At 36.4% G+C, this 21366-nt stretch overlaps 1 protein-coding gene across 3 annotated transcripts in view; it reads right to left on the bottom strand.

Annotated features, from left to right (window-relative positions):
* VPS8 (VPS8 subunit of CORVET complex) overlaps positions 1 to 21366 on the bottom strand; it is a 280030-nt gene that overhangs the window by 38507 nt on the left and 220157 nt on the right. For all 3 annotated transcript variants that reach the window (XM_057737662.1, XM_057737661.1, XM_057737663.1), the window contains exon 44: positions 18759 to 18924. In XM_057737662.1, coding sequence (XP_057593645.1) covers positions 18759 to 18924 — 166 coding nt within the window. The remainder of the gene's footprint in view (positions 1 to 18758; positions 18925 to 21366) is intronic.

Here is a 21366-nt window from a genome sequence, read left to right as displayed (position 1 = left end):
GGTGGAACAGTCAGAACACGTACATTTATCGATTAAGTTTGCCATCTTGTGTGAGCGCAGTTTGTGGTGCCCCCAATTACAATAGTAACATCAAAGAGCACTGATCATAGACCACCATGCAAATAATAATGAAAAGTTTGAAATATTGAAAGAATTACCAAAGTGTGACACAGAGACACAAAATGAGCAAATCCTGTTAGAAAATGGTGCCAACAGACTTGCTTGATGCAGGGTTGCCACAAACCTCAATTTGTAAAAAAACAAAGAAAAAAAAAAAAAAAACAAAACCAAAAAAAAAAAAAAAACCCAAAATGCAATATCTACGAAGTGCAATAAAGAAAAGCACAATAAAATGAGGTATGCCTGGGCCATTTACCAACATAGATTATTTTCTGGCAATAATAATTTTCAGTTACTATCGAAGAATTCTAGTCATACAAAGAATGTTCTCTGACTATAACAGAAATAAATTAGACAACAATAACGGAAAGATTCCTGGAAAAATTCTCAAATATGTAGGAACTGACACACTTCCAAATAATGCTTGGCTCAAAGAAGACATCAAAAGGAAATTAGATCCTAAAAACACCCATAATCATGAAGAAACAAGATGTGAATAGGCCAATTACTAGTAAGAAAACTGAATCAGTAATAAAAAATTTCCCAACAAAGAAAAGCCCAGGACCAGAGAGTTTCATTGGTGAATTCTACCAAACATTTGAAGGAGAATTAACACTACTCCTCCAACTCTCCCAAAAAACTGAAGAGGAGGGAACTCATTTTAGGAGGTCAGCATTAACCTGAGAAGGACACTCCAAGAAAAGTAAATTACAGGCCAATATCCCTGATGAATATAGATGGAAAAATCATCAACAAAATACTAGCAAACTGAATTCAACAGCACATTATAAGGTTCATATATCATAATCAAGAGGGGTTCATGGGATGCAAGGAGGGTTCGATGTACACAAATCAATGTGACATACCAGAGAAAAAAGTGATATATCACATTAACAGAACTAAGGAAAAAAACTGCATGATCATCTGAACTGATTCAGGAAAAAATCATTTGGCAAAATTCAACATCTTTTCATGATAAAAACACTCAACAAACTAGAATTAGAGGGAAACTACCTCAACATAAAGCCTATATTTAAAAAAAACAGCTAACATCATACTCAATGGTGAAAGATTGAAAGCTTTTCCTCTAAGATCAGAAATAAGACAAGAATGCCCACTTTTACCACTTCTGTTCAACATAGTATTGGGAGTCCCAGCCAGAGCAATTAGGCAAGAAGAATAAAAGGCATTCAAGTTGGAAAAAAACAAGTAAAACTATCTCTGTTTGCAGATGATATGCTCTTATATGCAGAAAATTCTAAATTTAGATTCCACGAAAAAGTTATTAGGTCTAATAAACAAATTAAGCAAAGTAGTAGGGATATAAAACAACACAAAAATCAGTTGTGTTCCTATAAACTAACAACAAACAAGCCAAAAGTAAATTAAGAAAACAAATCTATTTACCACAGCATCAAAAAGAATAAAATATTTATGAACAAACAGAAGTAAGGAGGCAAAAGACTTATACACTGAAAACTACAAAATATTGCTGAAAGAAACTAAAGAAGACAACGATAAATAGAAAACACCCTGTGTTCATGGATTGGAAGGCTAAATATTGTGAAGATGTCCATACTACCGAAAGTAACCTATAGATGCAATGCAATCCCTATCAAATGCAATGGCATTTTTTGCAGAAATAGAAAAATCCATCCTAAAATTTACATGCAATCTCAAGGGATCCTGAGTAGCAAAAACAATCTCAAAAAAGAACAAAGTTAGAGGCCTCACAGTTCCTGATTTCTAAACTTACTACAAAGCTACAGTAATCAAAACAGTGTGCTAGTCAAAAAACAGACATATAGATCAATGGAACAGAATAGAAAGCCCAGAAATAAACCCATGTACCTACAATCAATTAATCTTTGACAAAGGAGGCAAAAATATACAATAGAGAAAAGACAATCTCTTCAGCAAGTGGTGTTTGGAAAGCAGGACAGCCCTATGTAAAACAATGAAATTAGAACACTCCCTTACACCATATACAAAAGTAAACTCAAAATGGTTTAAAGACCTAAATATAAGACATGACACCATAAAACTCCTAGAAGAGAGCATAGGCAAAAACATTCTCTGACATAAATTGTAGTGATATTTTCTTAGATTACTCTCCCAATGCTAAAGAAATAAAAGCAAAAGTAAACAAATAGAACCTAATGAAAAGCTTTTGCACAGCAAAGGAAACCATTAACAAAACGAAAAGACAACCTACAGACTGGGAGAAAATATTTGCAAACAATGCAACTGACAAAGGCTTAACTTCTAAAATATACAAACAGCTCACACAACTCAATATCAAAAAAAAAAAAACAATCCAATAAAAAAATGGACAGAAGACCTAGACAGACATTTCTCCAAATAAGATATACAGATGAACAGACACTTGAAAAGATGTGCAAAACTGCTAATTATTAGAGGATGCAAATAAAAACCACAATGAGCTTTCACCTCACAACAATCAGAATGGCCATCATCAAGAACTCTATAAATAATAAAGCTAGAGAGAGTATGAAGAAAAGGGAACTCTCCTACACTGTTGGTGAGAATGTAAATTGGTGCAGCCACTATGGAGAACAGTATGGAGGTCTCTTAAAAAACTAAAAATAGAGCTACCATATGATCCAGCAATCCCACTCCTGGGCATATATCCAGAAAAGACGAAAACTCTAATTCAAAAAGATACCTGCACCCCAACATTCATAAACAAATGCACTATTGACAATAGCCAAGACATGGAGAGAATCTAAGCATCTATCAACAGATGAATGGATAAAGAAGATGTGGGGGGGGGGTGTATACATTTATATAATGGAATATTACTCAGCCATCAAAAAGAATGAAATATTGCCATTTGCAGCAACATGGATGGACCTAGAGATTATCATACTGAGTGAAATAAGTCAGAGAAAGACAAATATTATATAATATCACTTATATGTAGAAACTAAAAAATAATACAAATGAATTTATTTATAAAACAGAAACAGTCTCACAGACATAGAAAACAAACTTATGGTTACCAAAGGAGAAAGCAGTGAGGGAGGGATAAATCAGAAGTATAAGATTAACAGACATACACCACTATATACAAAGTAGATAAACAAGTATTTATTGTATAATGCAAAGAACTATATTCACTACCTTGCAATAATCTATAATGGAAAAATATACACATATAAATGAATCACTATGCTGTATACCTAAAACCAATACAATATTGTAAATCAACTATACTTCAATAAAACACCCCCCCCCAAAAAAAAGTGTGCAACTGGCATAAAGACAGAATTATAGACCAACAGAATAAAATAGAGAGACCAGAAATAAATCCTCACATATAGGGTCAAATGATTTTTGACAAGGGTGCCAAGACCATTCAATGGGGAAAAGACAGTCATTTCAACAAAACGGTGGTGGGAGAACTGCAGATCCACATGCAAAGCTGTGGAAGCTAGACCCTTACCTTACATCATATACAAAAATTAACTCAAAATGGATCAAACACCTAAATGCCAGAGCTAAAACTATCAAACTCTTAGAAAAAAACATAGGGGAAAAGTTCCATGACTTTGGATTTAGTAATGGTTTCTTGGATATGACAGAAAAGGCACAAGCAACAACAACAAAAAGACAAACTGGACTTCATCAAAATTAAAAACTTTCATGCACTAATAAACACTGTAAATAGAGTAAAAAGGCAACTTAGAGACTGGAAGAAAATATTTGCAAATGACACATGTGATAAGGGTTAATATCCAGAATATATAGAGAACTTCTAAAACTTAACAACAACAGAACAAACCACCCAATTAAAATATGAGAAAAGGACTTGAATAGACATTTCTCCAAAGAAGATATACAGATGGTCAATAAGCACATGAAAAGATGCTCAATGTCATTAGTCATTCACAAAATGCAAATTAAAAACACAATGAGATACCACTGCACACCTATTAGAGTAGCCAAAACTAAAAAGCCTATCCCAAGATGTGGAGGAACTGGAACCCTTATAACTGCTGGCAGGAGGGTAAGATGGTACAACCACTTTGGAGAACAGCTCTGCAGTTTTCTAAAATGATAAACATACATTTTCCATATGAGCCAGCGACTCCATTCCTAGGTATTTACCCAAGAGAAAAGTATATGTTCATACAAAAATTTTTACATAAGTTTTCATAAAAGCTTTATCTATAAGACCCAGAAACTAAAGAAGTCCAAATGTCTATCAACAGGTGAAATCATAAACAAATTATGATACATCCATAAAATGAAATACTACTCACCAGTTAGAAGGAATGAACTCCTGATACAACAATGTGGATGAATCTCAACTAATTATGCTGAGTGAAAGAATCCAGACCAAAAAAGCATACATAATTTATGGTTCCATTTACCTAAAATTCTAGAAAATGCAAATTAACCTACTGTGACAGAAAGCCAATCAGTTGGTTTCCAGGGAACAGAAGTGAGGAACTGAGTAAATTTTTGGTGGATACGGTCAGTATCCCGAGTGTGCTGGTGAATTCACAGACATATACATATATTAAATTTGTACACTTTAGGTACAATTTATTTTAAAGAAATTTGTAGAGTACAGATAAACAGTGCTCGGAAAGACATTTATAGCCTCTTATGCTATTCTGGAAAATAAAGGTTTAAAATAAAGAAACTAAACTTCCTATTTAAGACTCTAGAAAAAGAAGGTCAAAGTAAAACCAAACTAAGTAAACGAAAGGAAATAATAAGCAGAAATCAGTGTAACAGAAATCAAACAAAACAACTGAGAAAATTAGCAGAGCCAATGTTGGTTTTTGAAAGTAACAAAATCGATAAATTGCTATTTAGCCTCATCAAGAAAAAGAGAATATAAGTTACCAATATTAGCAATGAAAAGGAAATATTACTGTGTGTAGCATTACTTACAGATGTTTAAAAGGCAACAGGAGCCGAATAACTTTATGCCAATCAATCTGATAAATGAAAAGGACACATTCCTTAAAAACAACTTATAGAAATGGACCCAAGATGAAACAGAAAATATGAATAGCTGTATATTTATTAAAGAAAATGAATTTCTTATCAAATCTTCCCACAAAGAAAACTCCAAGTCCACATGGTTTTGGCAGTGCGTTCTAGCAAATATTAAGTACACAGAGACTAAGATATAAATCAGAATATCTACTTACTAACTTAGGGAAAATAATTATTACAAGTAGTTCAATAGATACTAGATACTATCTATCTAGAATGATGCAGAAGAGATATAAGAACTGGGAAAGCAACTGGATTCAAGTTCTCAAGCCTGTTCCAATTCTAACTGTTTAATTCTAAGAGCCTACAGTATAAAATGATAAAGACATTTCCTATCACTGTGGCATCAATCTATTCAAACAGGACCATTCTGCAGTCTTTTTTGCCCTTCCCCTCTGAGTTTCAGAATAACTTTAGAAAACATACCTCAGCTCAGGGATCAAAACTGCTGGCTATCCAGACTGTCCTTTAAGATTTAGCAGGTCTGCAAAAATTAGACTTGAAAGTCTTTGCTTTAACATACCATGACATTAATACTCTGGAATTTACTCCAGATGTATGATGTAGCTTGCTAAACGTGATCCAATTTTAACTCCTAGCATGCTCTTTTTGAAAAGGGAGAAAACAGTTTTTCAAAGCAAAGTAGATATTTAAGCTTAAAAAAATGACCTCATAAAAGGATCTGCAGACTTTTTAAAACAAGCCAAGAACTAGATGTGGTGCTGGACAATTTATCTGAGAAAGCTGTTCTCTGGAGATTAAGTCAGAGAGTGTTTGAAGTGGCAACAGAAATGGTTCAGCATCACTTATGAAAGGTCTTATTTTTCACTTAACAGGATTCCTTCTGGAAATGCCTCAGGCAATGCAGCTTAAAAGACATTTTAAATCCAGGTGTGCAGACGCTAGATCTGGGGATATGGATGATATATTAAGCCAAGGCCTTAACAACACTAAACTTTTGTGATCTTTGTTAATGATTCCTAACTTAGAGAAGCAATCTGATCTGAAGTTTAATAGCAATAGGAATATCTTCCTTATCACCTTGCTTTTTTAAAAACAAGCCTTGATTTTTCTTTTTTCTTTTTTTAGATTAAACAATATAGACACTTATTATCTTGCCTGTAAAGAAGTATTAAACTCAGGGTTCTTAGGTTGGCAAATTCAGCAGCTCAACAGTATTTCAAGCAACTAGAAGGTCTCAGCTTCCTGCTTTGCCGTCCTGAGTATATACAGCCTTGGTTTCTGTGGCTATCTTCTCCCCTTATTCCAAGTTGATCAGCACTGGTCCTGGTGTCACAGCGGCCAGTGAGGTCCAGAGTGATAAAAGAAAGGATCTCCTGTTTTGTGTCTCCTTTTACCATCGAGGAAACATTTCTCAAAGTATTCCCAGTAGAATTCCTCTAACATTTCATTTCCACCTCTTGACTAAAAGGAAGACAAACTTCCCCCAAAGCACATGGATATGGTACTAGTCAGGATTCTCCAGAGAAACAGTACAATTAAAACAGAGGTTTACTTTAAGGAACTGGATCACATGATTATGGAGGCTGGCAATTCCAAAATCTGCAGAGTGGGCTGGCAAGCCAGAGATCTAGGAAGAGGATGCTGAAGTTCAAGTTTGTCTGCTGCAAGCCTTGATTTTTCTGATTACCAAAGGAATACATGTTCACTAATGGAAATTTATAAATACAAAAGAACAGAATAAAGCAAATAAAAGACAATCCAACCACACAACAATAACTACTATTAACATTTGGAATCACACTGTTTTGTGATCTTTTCATGTGACATCTTGAGAGTTTATTTCACGATATCAATATTCTTTGACAATATGCTTTTTCATGGCTATAAAGCAGTCCATTCATTGCATAGATATACCATAACTAATTTAACCAAGTATTAGGAGGCTATTGGGACATTTAGGTTGTTTTCAATTTTTTAAATTTATTTAAAAAATGCTGTCATAAATATCCTTGTATTAACACTTGGCATACACTCTTCATGTATTAGTTTCATTGCACAGATTCTTATCCCTGCTTCTAAGGGTGTAGACATTTATAAATACATATTGCCACTTTTCCTCCTGACAAGTAAAATATATCTGCAAACCCTTTTACTACAGTTCTAAAATCCAAAAAGCTCTGAAATAAAAAGTATTTATTTTTAAAAACTTCTGGCACCAAAAATTATCTGACATCGAAACTTGACCTGAAGTGAGGCTATTTATAGGCTTTATTTATCCCATGTAAGCATCTGATTATGGGATGCTATCCTAGATCCCACTAGGAATGTTATATAACATAGAATATAAGCACCATATTACCTTTCTTTAGTACTTTAAAGATGCCATTTTCTTGTCCTCTGGCCTCCCCTCCCCACCCCCTTTTTATGAGAAGTCAATCATCATTCTTATTATTGTCTTATCTTTGGCTGCTTTTAAGATTTCCTCTTTATCTTTGGTTTTGGCAGTTTGACTATGATGTCTCTGAGTGTGGTTTTCTTTGTATTCATCCCACTAGCAGTTTGCTGAGTTTTTGGACATATGGGTTGATGTTTTTCACCAAATGTGGGAAATTTTTAGCCCCACTGCTTCTCTCTCTTCTCCTCGCTTTCAAGAATGCCAGTGATATATATGTTAGACTTCTTAATATCGTTTCACAGGTTACCAAGAGCTCTCTTCACTTATTTTCAACCCCTTTAGTCTCTGTGCTTCTGTTAGGGTTATTTCTATTGGACTGTCTCCAAATTTACAGATAACATTGTCTCAGCAAAAATGCTATTGATATCTAATGAAATTTTCATCTTAGATGTTTTTTAGCTCTAGAATTTACGTTTGGTTTTATTTTATAGTTTCCATTTATCTGCTGAGATTTCCCTATGTATTCAATCATTCTGCTGATCTTTTCCCTCTAAATCCTTTAACTTATAATTTCTATTTTAAAGTCCTTGACTACCAATTTTAATATCTAGGCCATCCACAGATCTGCTTCTATTGATGTTTTTCTCTTGACTTTAGGTTACATTTTCCTTCTTCCTATTGATCCTATGACAGTTTGAGCTGTGGCTTTGTTAGAAAGGATGTATTTTGCTTTTGCCCGTAGTCTTAGGGTGGCCCTTAGTCCTGACAGTCCTTCTGCAGTTTCAATACAAAACCTGAGGTGTTTATCAATCCCTTGAATTTGGCAGGGCTCGCACTCAAATTCAGCACTACACAGCTGCTGGTGTCTCTGCTCAGTGCTTTAGTCCTCCTGATGCTACTTTCTGCCTGATTTCTTGAAGCACTGTTTGTGTATGTGCAACTTAGAAACGTATTAAAACAATCTGGGGCTCCCTCCTCCCTGACCCCCTTCTTTCTGAGATGGACCCTCACAGTTTACAGCTGCTTTGGTAGCCTTGAACTCTGTTTCTTCATCCAGTAGGAATACTTTTTGTTTAAGCTCTTTTCCCTCAGTTCTCCAAGGCAAATTGAAATGTGTTCTAAAGGAAAAAAAGCTGGTTAATTGTAGAGCTCCTCTAGTTTGCTTCCTTTCTTTCAATGTCTGTGTTCCCTAAAGTTTCTGCCTGCTTCTGGTTGCTCTCTAAACAATACTTTGTCTATATAATTGTTATTGGCAGAAGAGTTGTCCAATACAGGCTGTCCTGCCATTATTGGAATTGGAACTCTGTATTATGTTTCTTCAAATATTTTTTCTATACTATCCCTGCCCCTAACTCTTCTAGAACTGCAATTACATGTAGATTTTGCTAGTTGTTCTATAGTTCATAGTTATTCATTGCTTTTCAGTGTGTGTTTGATTTGGGATCGTTTCTATTGCTATATAGTCAAGTTCACTAATCCTTTCTTCTGCAATGTCAATTATGCTGTTAATCCCATCTTGTGTGTTCTTCATTTCATACACTGCAGGTTTAACCTCTAGATGTTTGATCAGCTCTTTATAACTTCCATATCTCTAATACATTCATAAATAAATTTATTTATTTATTGATTGGCTGTGTTGGGTCTTCATTGCTATGTGCGGGCTTTCTCTAGTTGTGGCTAGTGGGGGCTACTCTTCGATGTGGTGCATGGGCTTCTCATTGTGGTGGCTTCTCTTGTTGTGGAGCACAGGCTCTAGGCGCACAAGCTTCAGTAGTTGTGGCACATGGGCTCAACAGTTGTGGCTTGCAGGCTCTAGAACAAGGGCTCAGTAGTTGTGGTGCATGGGCTTAGTTGCTCCATGGCATGTGGGATCTTCCTGGACCAGGGATTGAACCCATGTCCCCTGCATTGGCAGGTGGATTCTCAACCACTGCACCACTAGGGAAGTCCTTAACATGTTCAATCTTTCCTCTAGCTTCTTGAACATATGGAATATAATAACTGTTGTTAATATTCTTGTCTGCTAATCCTATCATTTGTGCCATTTCTGAGTCTGTTTCAATTGACTGTTTTTTTAAGACTTTTTTTTTTTTAAGAGCAGTTTTAGGTTCATAGCAAAATTGAGAGGAAGGTACAGAGATACTGTATATATGCCATGCTCCCACAAATGCATAGCTTCCCCATTATCAATGTCTCCCACCAAAGTGGTACATATATTGTAACTGATGACATTACATTGACACATCTTTATCACCCAAAGTCCACAGTTTACATCAGGGTTCACTCTTGGCATTGCACATCCCATGAATTTGGACAAATGCATAATGACATATATCCACCATTATATCAACAGTATCATACAGAATATTTTCACTGTCCTAAAAAACCATCTGTTCTGTTTATTCATCCTTACCCCACCACCTCCGGCAACTGCTGATCTTTTTACCATCTCCATAACCCTCCTTTTCCAGAATGTCATGTAATTGATTTTGTATTTTCCTGCTTTCTTGCATGCCTTATAATTTTTGATCAAATGCCAGACACTGTGAATTCTACTTTGTTTGGTTAGATATTTTTGTAATCTTTAACATATTCTTGAACTTTGTTTTGGGATGTTGTTAAAATACCTGGAAATAATTTCATCTTTTTAGATTTTGCTTTTAAGTTTTGTTATGTGGGATCAAAACAGCAGTTAGTCTAGGGTTAACTTTTATTTTCCCCCAGTATTGAGGTCAAAACCTTACTTAGTACTTTCAAAGCCGCCCCGTGAATTATGACATTTTCCAGGTCACAGTATTCCTGGCTCTATATGAATTTGCGGCACTGCTACCTCTAATACTTCTGAGTGCTTCTTTTTCTGGCCTTGAGTCATTTCCTCACACACAAGTGGGTCAATATTCAACTCAAGGTTGCCTTCTGCAGATCTCTGGAGCCCTCTCTCTGTGTGGCTCTCTCCTGTCCAATACTCTGTCCTGTGAACTCTAGCCCTTGTCTTCCCTGACTCCCTGCTCTGTCTAAAATCAGAGACTGGTGAGCTCTGCCTTGGCTCTCCCTCCCTATGCAGTGGCTTGGAAAGTCTCCTCCAGCAGTATTTTAGTACACTATTTGTTTATTGTCTCTTGGGGGCCATTCTCCTTCACTGCTTGAGGTCCAATGTCTTGAGAATCATTGTTTTGTATATTCTGTCCATTTCTCCCCCAAAAGACTCTTAGTGAAATGGAAGTCCCTATATTACTTTTCTAAAAAAAAAAAAAAATCTGAATTCTGAGACATATCTGGCTTAAAGGATTTGGATAAGGGACTGTGGACTTGTACAAATATGCATTCCCACTAGTAGTGCATAAAAGTGTGTCTCTTCACATCTTTATCATTATAAATGCATTAGTATTTTTAATGTATGCCAGTTTAATATGTATTTTTTAAAATTTGCTAGTTCAGGAATTTTTTTAAAAATGGCATCATATTGCTATTTTAACTGGTATTTCTTTGACCACTGGTAAAGTTGAACATGTTTTCACATTTTATTGCACAACAAAACTTTTTTATGCCCTTTGCCCATATTTCCAGTAAAGCTTTAGTTCTACGTAAAGACTGGAAACACATTCTTGGTACTATTGTCTTCCTTTGGTCCCTTGGACACAAGCTTTGTCTGGATGAAAGGGAATCTGATTATCATGCTGCTCTGGCAAAGAGGAGACGACTTGGATGGTAATAGAGGTGTGGCTGTCTACCTATTTTATCTTCTACAATCACAATCAATGGATGGTATCAATTCCCTTGTTTTAAATCCTTCTTATTCTTACTTTAAGAATATAAACTAAACTCTTTACCAGAGTCTTACATTCTAATAAGGATCTGGCGCTGCCAGCTTGCTGTGTTCCCCTTTAGTCATATGTTCCAGACCGACCTTTCTTCAGTTCCTTGAACAAGTCATTTCCCTTCTCAGTTCCTTTGTGCTTGCTGTTCTCTTTTGCTTGGAATGTTCTTCCCAGGGCTGGTACCTTTTTATTCTTCATTTCTGCTGATAGTCCCTGACCACCCGATACAAAGTAGGTTCCCCTTCTGTTATTCTTCCTATAACATTCTATTCTTTCTCCTCATAGCACTCATATATCTATCAGAATTTGAAATTACGTGTTTGACAGTTTGTTTACTTAATTACTGTCTAACTCTCTTACTAGATGGTAAGCTACATGATGTTGGGAACTTTTTGTTGTTGTTCACCAATGTATACTTGGTACCAAGAATATTTTTGGGCCCAAAGTAGGCATACATTATATATTGGCTGAAGTAATGAATCACTTAATACTAGGGTATAATAATAAGATTACTGGAAAATGGGCAAAAATCTCCTCAAGGAGATTCGTTTACATTAGGATTATTCATCGCCTCTCTGCACTTCTGAGACAAATTAATCCTCATTTAATTTGAAAGTTTAATTTAGAAGATACTCTTTTGAGAAATGCTGCTATCACCTAAAACTGAAATCTCATTTTTTAGCATTTAATTTTCTTCTAACATATTTACAACAGGGAGCTAATACTCTTTAAAAATGGGCAAATGAAAACAAGGCATTAATACCAGTGTTCCTATTTCATTAAATGGCATGAAAAACAAATCTCCAATTTATAGTGGGAATCCAAATAAAGAAGCAACGTATAATGGTTAATAGAAAATTATGACCAGTGAGCATAAATGTCATTTACTGAATAATTTCTTTGAAGTTGTAAGTTCTTCCATCTGACATTATTTGTAAATTTATCCCCAAAGACAAAACATTTTAGACAATTCTAAAAACCAAGAAATAAGACCAACTCCAAATACCAGGGAAAATATCAGCTTATTTCTCTTAATTCTCTCCTTTTGTGATTACTAAAGGATGAGTAAGCAACTATATGTTTATTTCCAATCCTCTTCTTCTTCAGATATTTACCTCTTACTGAAAAAACAAAAAACTCTGATATTTGACTAAAGTACCTGGCTCTCTACTGATAAGGGATGATACATCTGAATCTGAAAAGATATCGAGCAACATATAGTAAGACTTTCTAATGAGTCTCCAAATGCTGTCGGGTTTTGAAGTTTTAAAAGGAGTAACAACTAGAAGGCTGCTGGCACATAAAACTGTGTTAGTTTGTTACCAGCTCTTGAGACCTCTAAACCCTGTTAATAATATACTAATGCTAAAACTAAAATGTAGTAAATCTTCAATTATACTTCTTTGAATTTATATCAAGCTGCTTGTTGACCAAGATTTATTATTTTTTAAATGACTAGCAAGTTAATTTCTTCTAATGCTACTCAGTGCCAATGAAGATGGTTATTTGCTACTATAAATTTAATAAAAGAAAAATCAAACATAGTTACTCCTATTCTATTCTACTGGAATAACATTTGTTGAGAAAATATAATAGCATGATGAGCACTGCAGTTGAAATTAGTTTCTCAAATGTATTTTATCTGTGAGTAATAGAGAAAGAAAGCAAAACAGAAAATCAGACTTGCAAGGTCTACTCTTTGGACCTGTATTTAAGATTGAGCTACTGTAAACCTGAGGTGGGGGTTGGGGGAGGAGAGATAGAAAGAAATTTGAGTCATTTCTTTTACATTTGCTTGCAAAGCATAAAATGCTCATTCCAGTGGAAAGCAGGCTTTCTGGGGGAATAACTCCAATCATGTCTGTGTAGACCTGCTGGGAGGCAATTGATGTGTCAGAGTTATTGCTTATATATATTGACCAGTTGTGAAAAAGAGAAATGAGATTAAGAGAAGCAAGAACAGAGACTTTATCCACTAAAACCACAGTTTTGAGGGTAACTGTTGCATCCTGTTGAGTCAGAGTCCGTAAAGGAAGAAGTAAAAGTCAATCATCTCAAGTCCTGAAAAAGGATGAAATAAAAAGGTATTTGACAGAAGGATCATATTACAAAGGTAGTGAAAAGCTTCAAAGGTATTTAGTATCTACTGAGAGTAGAAAGCAACAGGTGGAAGCTGACTGGCAACCTCAGTTTGATTTTGGAGTCACTGGGACACATACCTCTGTATCTCACCATGCACTGGTTAGGAACTTAATAACAAAGGGTGATAGATTTTCTAAGGAAACTAAAAGAGCAATGCGGAACTTTCATGAATTTAAGTTTGATAAAAACCATCACATATAGAATTAATATTTTCATTTTAAATGTTCTTACAATTAAAAATGTGAATGGCTCATACAATGGTAAGAAATCTTAAGTTAGCACAGCCAATATAGTATAGATATATTTTAAAAATCAGCTTTGCCAGGTTTCAATAAAGCCAGAATGCTAAATATAGAACAGATTGGAGGCACGAAAACTGAGGGTGATGACAGTTCTAAAAACTTGAATTCAAGTATTGGCCTGGACTTTCCTGGTGGCGCAGTGGTTAATAATCCACCTGCCAATGCAGGGGACATGGGTTCCATCCCTGGTCTGGGAAGATCCCACATGCCATGGAGCAACTAAGCCCGTGTGCCACAGCTACTGAGCCCATGTGCCACAGCTACTGAGCCCATGTGCAGCAACTACTAAAGCCAGTGTGCCTAAAGCCTGGGCTCTGCGACAAGGGAAGCCATGGCACTGAGAAGCCCACACACCGCAATAAAGAGTAGCCCCGCTCGCCACAACTAGAGAAAGCCCACACACGGCAATGAAGACCTGATGCAGCCAAACAAACAAACACTGGCCCTCCCTCTCTGAGCTACATACAGTTCCTTCAGCTAAAGTTCTTGTGAAGATTAGCATAAATACATCTAAAGCATATATTTGATAAATTTCATTTTCTCTTTCCTTGCATTACCAATCCATTAGATCTTTCTACAATATCTTCGCAAGAAAAACAAAGGAGACAGATAGCTAGAGGAAAATTTTAGAAATCGAAAATAGGGGCTTCCCTGGTGGCACAGTGGTTAAGAATCCACCTGCAAATGCAGGGGACACAGATTCGACCCCTGGGCCGGAAGATCCCACATGCCACAGAGCAACTAAGCCCGTATGCCACAACTACTGAGACTATGCTCTAGCGCCCTCGAGCCACAACTACTGAGCCCATGCACTGCAACTACTGAAGCCCGTGCACCTAGAGCCTGTGCTCTGCAACAAGAGAAGTCACCGCAGTAAGAAGGCCGAGCAATGCAAAGAAGAGTAGCCCCCACTCTCCACAACTACAGAAGGCCCACATGCAGCAATGAAGACCCAACACAGCCAATAAATAAATAAATAGATCCAAAATAGTTCTCATTCTATTCTCTTTCATTAATTAGGAAGCATCAAACAGATTTTCAAGAGGATCTGATCAGTAATCTCACTTGGGCTTTTCTAAAGAATAGAAAAGGTTGGGTCATCTCTCCTGCCCTGCAGAATGGGGTAGCCTCAGAAATAAAGCTGCCTTTGACATACAGATCCAAATTTAAAATAATTTCCCTTTTCTCGATGCTATGAGAGCAGACAGGAAGAAAGTCAATGAAACAGATTACTGTCTTTCTTGTGTGAGATGTGGGGATGTGGGGACCTGGCAACCAACGTAGTATAAATGTCTTCAAAATTCAATACCCATTCATGGAAAAAATTCTCAACAAAACATGGAATAAAAGGAAACTTCCTGAACACGATATAAAGGTTACATACAAAAAGCCTACAGTTAACATTATACTTAATAATGAAAAATTGAGCATGGTCTCCCTATGATCAGTAACAAGAATATCTATTCTCACCATTCCTATTCAATGCTGTACTGGAGGCCAATGCAATAAGGCAAGAAAAAGAAATAAAAGGTATAAAATTGGAAAGGAAGAAATAAAACACTCATTATTTGCACTTGATATGATTGTCTATGTATAAAATACCAAAGAATCTAGAAAAAAGTAGTGGTACTAACAATCAAGTTTAGGAAGGTCACTGGTCACTAGATACAAGATCAATATGCAAAAATAAATTGTATTTTTATATTCTGGCAATGAACAATTAGAAACTGAAATATAAAACAGTAAAATATGTAATACCATCAAAAGTCATTAAATACTTAGAAATGAATCTTACAAAACATACACAAGACTTATATGCCCAAAACTATAAAACACTGATGGAATAAAGGAGATTTTAATAAATTGGGAGCTATACCATGTTAATGGACTGGACTCATTATCACCAAGATGTCAACTCTCCCCAATTGATCTATATATTCGACACAATCCTAATAAAATCCAAGAATGATTTTTTTTTTGTAGAAATTGACAGGCTGATTTTTAAATTTATATGGAAAAGCAAGTAAATAGCCAAATGTTAGAAAGAAGAACAAACTGTGAGGTCTCAAACTACCTGATATCCAGATTTACTATACAGATACAGTATTGGAGCAGGATAGATATAAAGAGATCAATGGAATAGAACAGAAAGTCTAAAAATAGACCCAGATATACATGATCAATTGATTTTTACTAAGGTACAAAGGCAATTCAATGGATATCCACATGCAAAAGAAAGAACCTGAATTCTTATCTCTCATGCTGTTAAAAATTAACTCCAAATGGATCAGTGGTTGCCAGGAATTGGAGGGTGGAGGGAACGGCTGACTACAAAGAGCTATGGGGGACTTCTGAGGTAGGTGATAATACTGCTCTATGTCTTGATTGTAAAGGTGGTTGCCAAAACTTGCAGAAGGTGAATTTTATTGTTTATATATGTATTAAAATACATAATTGCATATATAATTGTTTTTTTTTAAACAAAGGAAAAAAGTCTATTTTAGCCTCTGAGGACTATCTAGAAAGAAAGAGAAACATCTGATTGGTAATACCCAGGCAATAATATGCATGTAATCACAAGTTGTTTATGAACAGGATATAACTGAAAGAGGAAAAAAACTGAAGTGCCCCCAGATGTAAAGCCTTAAGTATCTACATAAATAAAGGTTCCCCCATCTGCATTTCAATTTAGCTTGGAAAGATGCTAGAAATCACAGGACCTGTTTTTCCTTTCCTAAATGCAAACAAGGAAGCATTTTGGATGACTAATAAAATTTTCAATCCAGAAACATACCGAACATCTTTACATTTATGTCCTTCAGACAACTCTAACTCGAACTCTGTCTTATTCCCAAATGTATTCTTTGTTTATTGCTTTCTATCTCAGTAAATGGTATCACCATTCACTTGGTTGTTCAAACAAGAAATCTGGGTGCTATCTTTGACTCCTCCCTCTGTCTTGCCTCACCCACCAACCAATTTATTTATCACCAAGTCCTGATAATTCTACCTCTCAAATACAGGCTCTCTGCTGTAAAGCAGAAAAGAGTATAGAACTAGAACTTGAGCATAATTGAATCTAGAAGGTGAAAGGCAGTGGTATGAGATGACGTTAGTGAGGCAGGCAGGGACCATATTAATTATTTTGATTTTTGTACTCATCCCAAACACATCTGAAATACATACTCATTTCTCCACCCCAAGTTCCACCATCCTAATACAAGTTACCACCCTTTCCTCAAAACTATTTCAATATTCTTGGTCTCCCTATATCCATTCTTGTTTCCCTTTCAATTCATTTTCTGTACTGCAGTTCTTTTAAAAGTACTATTCTGAAAAAAATACTATTTTGATCATATCATGCTTTCTTTAAAGCCCTTCAATGTCTTCCCTGTTTCTTTAGCACAAACATAAAAATAATTAATATGGTCCCTGTTTACTTACTAATTTAATCTAATACCATTCTTGTTCACCTTCTAGATCCAATCATATTCAATGTCTAGTTTCTGCAGAGATGCTTTGTTTGTTCTATATATTGTTCCCTCTGCCTGGAATACTCCTCCTCCTGCCTACCTTTGCACTTAAGCTTTATCTTCTTTTTTTCCTTCAGAGGCAGCTAACATGGCACTTTGAGGAAGTCTTCTATGACCTCTCATGTCTAGCTTAGGTCTACTCATTATCTGCTCTTACAGCACAGTTCATCTGTAAGTACCTGTGGTATAATAAAAAATATTATTTGGTCTTTGTCCCTGGTTCCTGTCACATAGTTTCTAAAACTCTTGGACTCTCTTGAGTGAAAAGAGTGCCTTCTGAATGCTGAGATGACTGGTACCCGGGGACCCCTAGATAGTTTCAGGATGGCAGCTGGTCACCAGAAAAATCAAGTCATGACTAGAGGGTTAGAACTTTCAGTTCCCCCCTCCCCATCCTTCCCCCAACCCCATGTATGGGGAGGGGAAAGGGGCTAGATATTGAATCTAATCACTAATGGCCAGTGATTTAATGAATCATGGCTATGTAATGAAACTTCCAATAAAACCCCCTAAATGTTGAGGTTCAAGGAACTTCCGAATTGGTGAGCACACTGATATACTGGGAAGGCGGTATGCCAAGAGAGGGCACCGAAGCTCTGGGCACCTTTTTCCGCCCATACCTTGCCCTATGCACTTCTTTCATATGGTTATTCCTGAGTTGTATCCTTTATAATAAATGGGTAAATGTAAAGTATGTTCCTAAGTTCTATGAGTTGTTCTGGTGAATTATCAAACCTGGTGGAGTGGGTCAGGGGGATCCCTCAATTTGTCATGTCAGACAGAAGAGCATATGATCTGGGCAGCCCATTTGTAACTGGTGTCTGAAGTGAGGACAGTCTTATGGGAATGAACCTTTAAGCCTGTGGAGTCTGACATTAATTCCTGGTGGTTAGTGTCAGAATTTAATTAAATTATTGGACCTCCAGTTGGTTTCCAGAGAAGTGACAGAATTGGTGTCAGAACTGATGATGGAAAAGACACCAAGTATTCAGTGTCAGAAAGAACTTGAGAACATCTGTTTATAATTTCATTGGTCATAAACTCCACAAGACAAATGTCTTGTCTATTATTGTATCCCTAGCACTCAGCACAGTGCCTGGCACACGGTTCTATATCTACTGGATGAATATATAAACTAATGCCTACCACTGGTGTGTAGAAATTCTGAACTGTTATCTGGGAGAAGCTAGGTCAGGGTTTTTTCCCCTGGGTCTGCTTCTGACTTAACACTGAAAGCTGATAAAACAGAGAGAAAAAAGCAACAGGTCCAACTTTTCACTATGTGATGTTAAGGTCAGCTACAGGATAGGGTGGCATAGAGGAAGGACCAGGAAACTGCAAATTAAGTAAATCTGCTGATGCCTACAGGACCTAAAGAAAAATGAGACCAGGCCTAAAAGACACTGTTAAGAAAAGACCATCTGCATCTTGCCATGAAAACAAGTCTTACCTGTGATGGGGTTATTCTTCCCTTTTTAACTTCAGATGAATTTTCACTCAGCTTTCCTGCTTTGCTACTTGAGCTGCATTTGTAGCATGTCCATCTTGTTTGCCCCTCAATTTCGACGGTGCACTCTTTGCTTTGCAGACAGAATGAGTGATACAAATGGCCACAGCTGCAAAATGAAGGCAACAGGTTGACACCCTTCATTATCATAAAATCATAAACCTAAGTTGTGTTAGAGTATATTTAAAAGTGATAAATATTTCCAATAAGCTGAAATGCACTGATGGGTGTATAGGTTAAGAAACAAGACAGGAGATTTACTTGTTGCTGTCCTCTCTTTTATAAAATCTAGACTCACATATTTGTACACTTAAGTTGTGAGTACGAACAGCATCACAGTTCCCTGACTACAAACCTCCAGGGGATGAGTTGAACTTCTGTTCATTTTGCAAACTATGGAACATTTTTAGACAGTCTGAAGAAAAGTCAATTGGGGAAAATCATAATTACATAAGTAATTTGATAATAACATGAGTAGTCTGTCTCATCAAATTCAAGTCATGACTTGATTAATAAGCATTTACAAAAATGTCAGTGCTATAGTAGATTCTAACATTATTCCTATGAAGAAATTACCTATTGATCACACTCAGTTACCAAATAAGCCTTTCAGAAATGAGTGCTGAGTATAATGCTAAGTCATGTCCACTGATTCCTCCTCATTCCTCCAACCTGAAATGTTGGACCACCTCAGACATCAATCCTTGTCTCTTCAAGTCTTTATAATCTTCTCTAACCTTCCCTATATATATATACACATACACACACACACACACACACACACACATATATCCATCCATCCATCCTTTCTCTTTTGTAGTCTTCCTCTTCTATACTCTTCTTTCTATAGCCTTCCTTGCTCCTTTAGTGATTACTTCCATTTCCTTCCACTTTCATAGCTTTAAAATACCACCTCCATGCTGGTTACTGCCACTCAGCCCAGACTTCTCTCCTCAACTCCATCTGTCGCAAGAACTCTAGTATGGATGTTTAATAGGCGTCTTAAATTTAACATGCCCCAAACCAATTCTTGATTTCCAGCCCAGTCCACCCCCACTGCACGCTTTCACCCAACCTTCCACATCTAAATAAATGGTAACTATACTCTTCCAGTTTCTCAGCCCAAAAACTATTCTTTCTTTCACACCTCATATCCAGTCTACAAATAGTTCTTATCAGCTAGAGCTTCAGAATGTACCAGTAACCCATCACTGCTTACTTCATTACAATCATCTTGGGCCATCTCTCATTTGGATTACTGCAAGAGCCTAACTGGTCATTCCACTTTCACCCTTGACCTTCTAGAGTCCATTCTCACCACAGCAGTCAAAGTGATCCTTAAGACATGGGTCATATGTCAACTCTATCCTCAAAACCATCCACTGGCTTTTCATCTCAGAGTAAGAATTTAACTCTTTATAGTTCCTACATGATTTGGCCACTGAAGTCATCTCTTATCATTTTGCCTTCACACTGCTCAGGCAACACCAGCCTACTCCCTCACTACCTGCCAAGTATGCCAAGCTCCTGCCTCATGGTTTCTGCACTTGTTGATCCTCTGTCTGGGGCACTCTCCCCCTGATATTGCATGGCCACTTCCTCTAGGTCTCTGCTCAAATGTCACTTAAATTTCCCTAATAACTCTTTATAAATTACTACCTCCCAACGTTCTCTCTCCTCTATACCATGTTTTATTTTATTCATGGTAATTATTCCATTTTTATTAATTTGTAAATTGTCTGTCCATAATCACCTTAACAGTGTTGCTTTCCCTGACCACTCTTCATAAAATATCTTCCCCCACAAACACTCTACATCTCACTTAACATGTTCTATTTTTTCCATGTTAGTCATTATCTGGCATTTTACTTGTTTGTTCGCCTCTTTCACTTGAGTGTAAACTCCGTGAGAGCAGAAGCTTTGTTTTGTTCATGTGGTAGGTACCCTAACCGTTTGAACAGTACCCGACACATAGTAGGTGCTCAATAAATATTTGTTTAATGAATGGGCTCTTTGTGTGATGAGAACAACTTCCACTTCTAACCACCAAATCTACCAATTTTCCTGTATCTGTAATAATAGAAGCTAACACTTATATAGTGCTTACTATATGTCAGCATGGTTACAAGTGTCTTATGTAAATTACCTCATTTAATCACAAAATCCTAGCAAGTAGGTACCATTATTATCCCAATTTACAGATGAAGAAACTTAGAAGCAAAGAGATGAAATAACTTGTCAAAGTCTCAGAGCTAGTGACAGAGTCAGGATTTGAACTCAAGATTTAAAGTCTGGCTCCAGAGTCCATCTTGTATTGCCTGTATCCATATATTCTGGATAAGCTGTCTCTTCCTGAGATCAAACCTTCCATTTTTGCACTAGACTTCTCTCTTTGCACTGTGGCTTTAAATATCATTTACATGCTGATGATTTCTAAATTTATATTTCCAGGACATGTCTCTGACTAGAATAAATGTCTACCTGACATTCCCACTTGAATGTTTAAAAGGCATCTCAAACCTAACATCTCCAAGACAAAACTCTATTATTT

The sequence above is a fragment of the Hippopotamus amphibius genome, chromosome 6, assembly GCF_030028045.1.
Source record: "Hippopotamus amphibius kiboko isolate mHipAmp2 chromosome 6, mHipAmp2.hap2, whole genome shotgun sequence".
NCBI lineage: Eukaryota > Metazoa > Chordata > Mammalia > Artiodactyla > Hippopotamidae > Hippopotamus > Hippopotamus amphibius.
The sequence above is the reverse complement of the archived record's forward strand: the minus strand, read 5'-3'. Positions and strand labels throughout refer to the sequence as shown.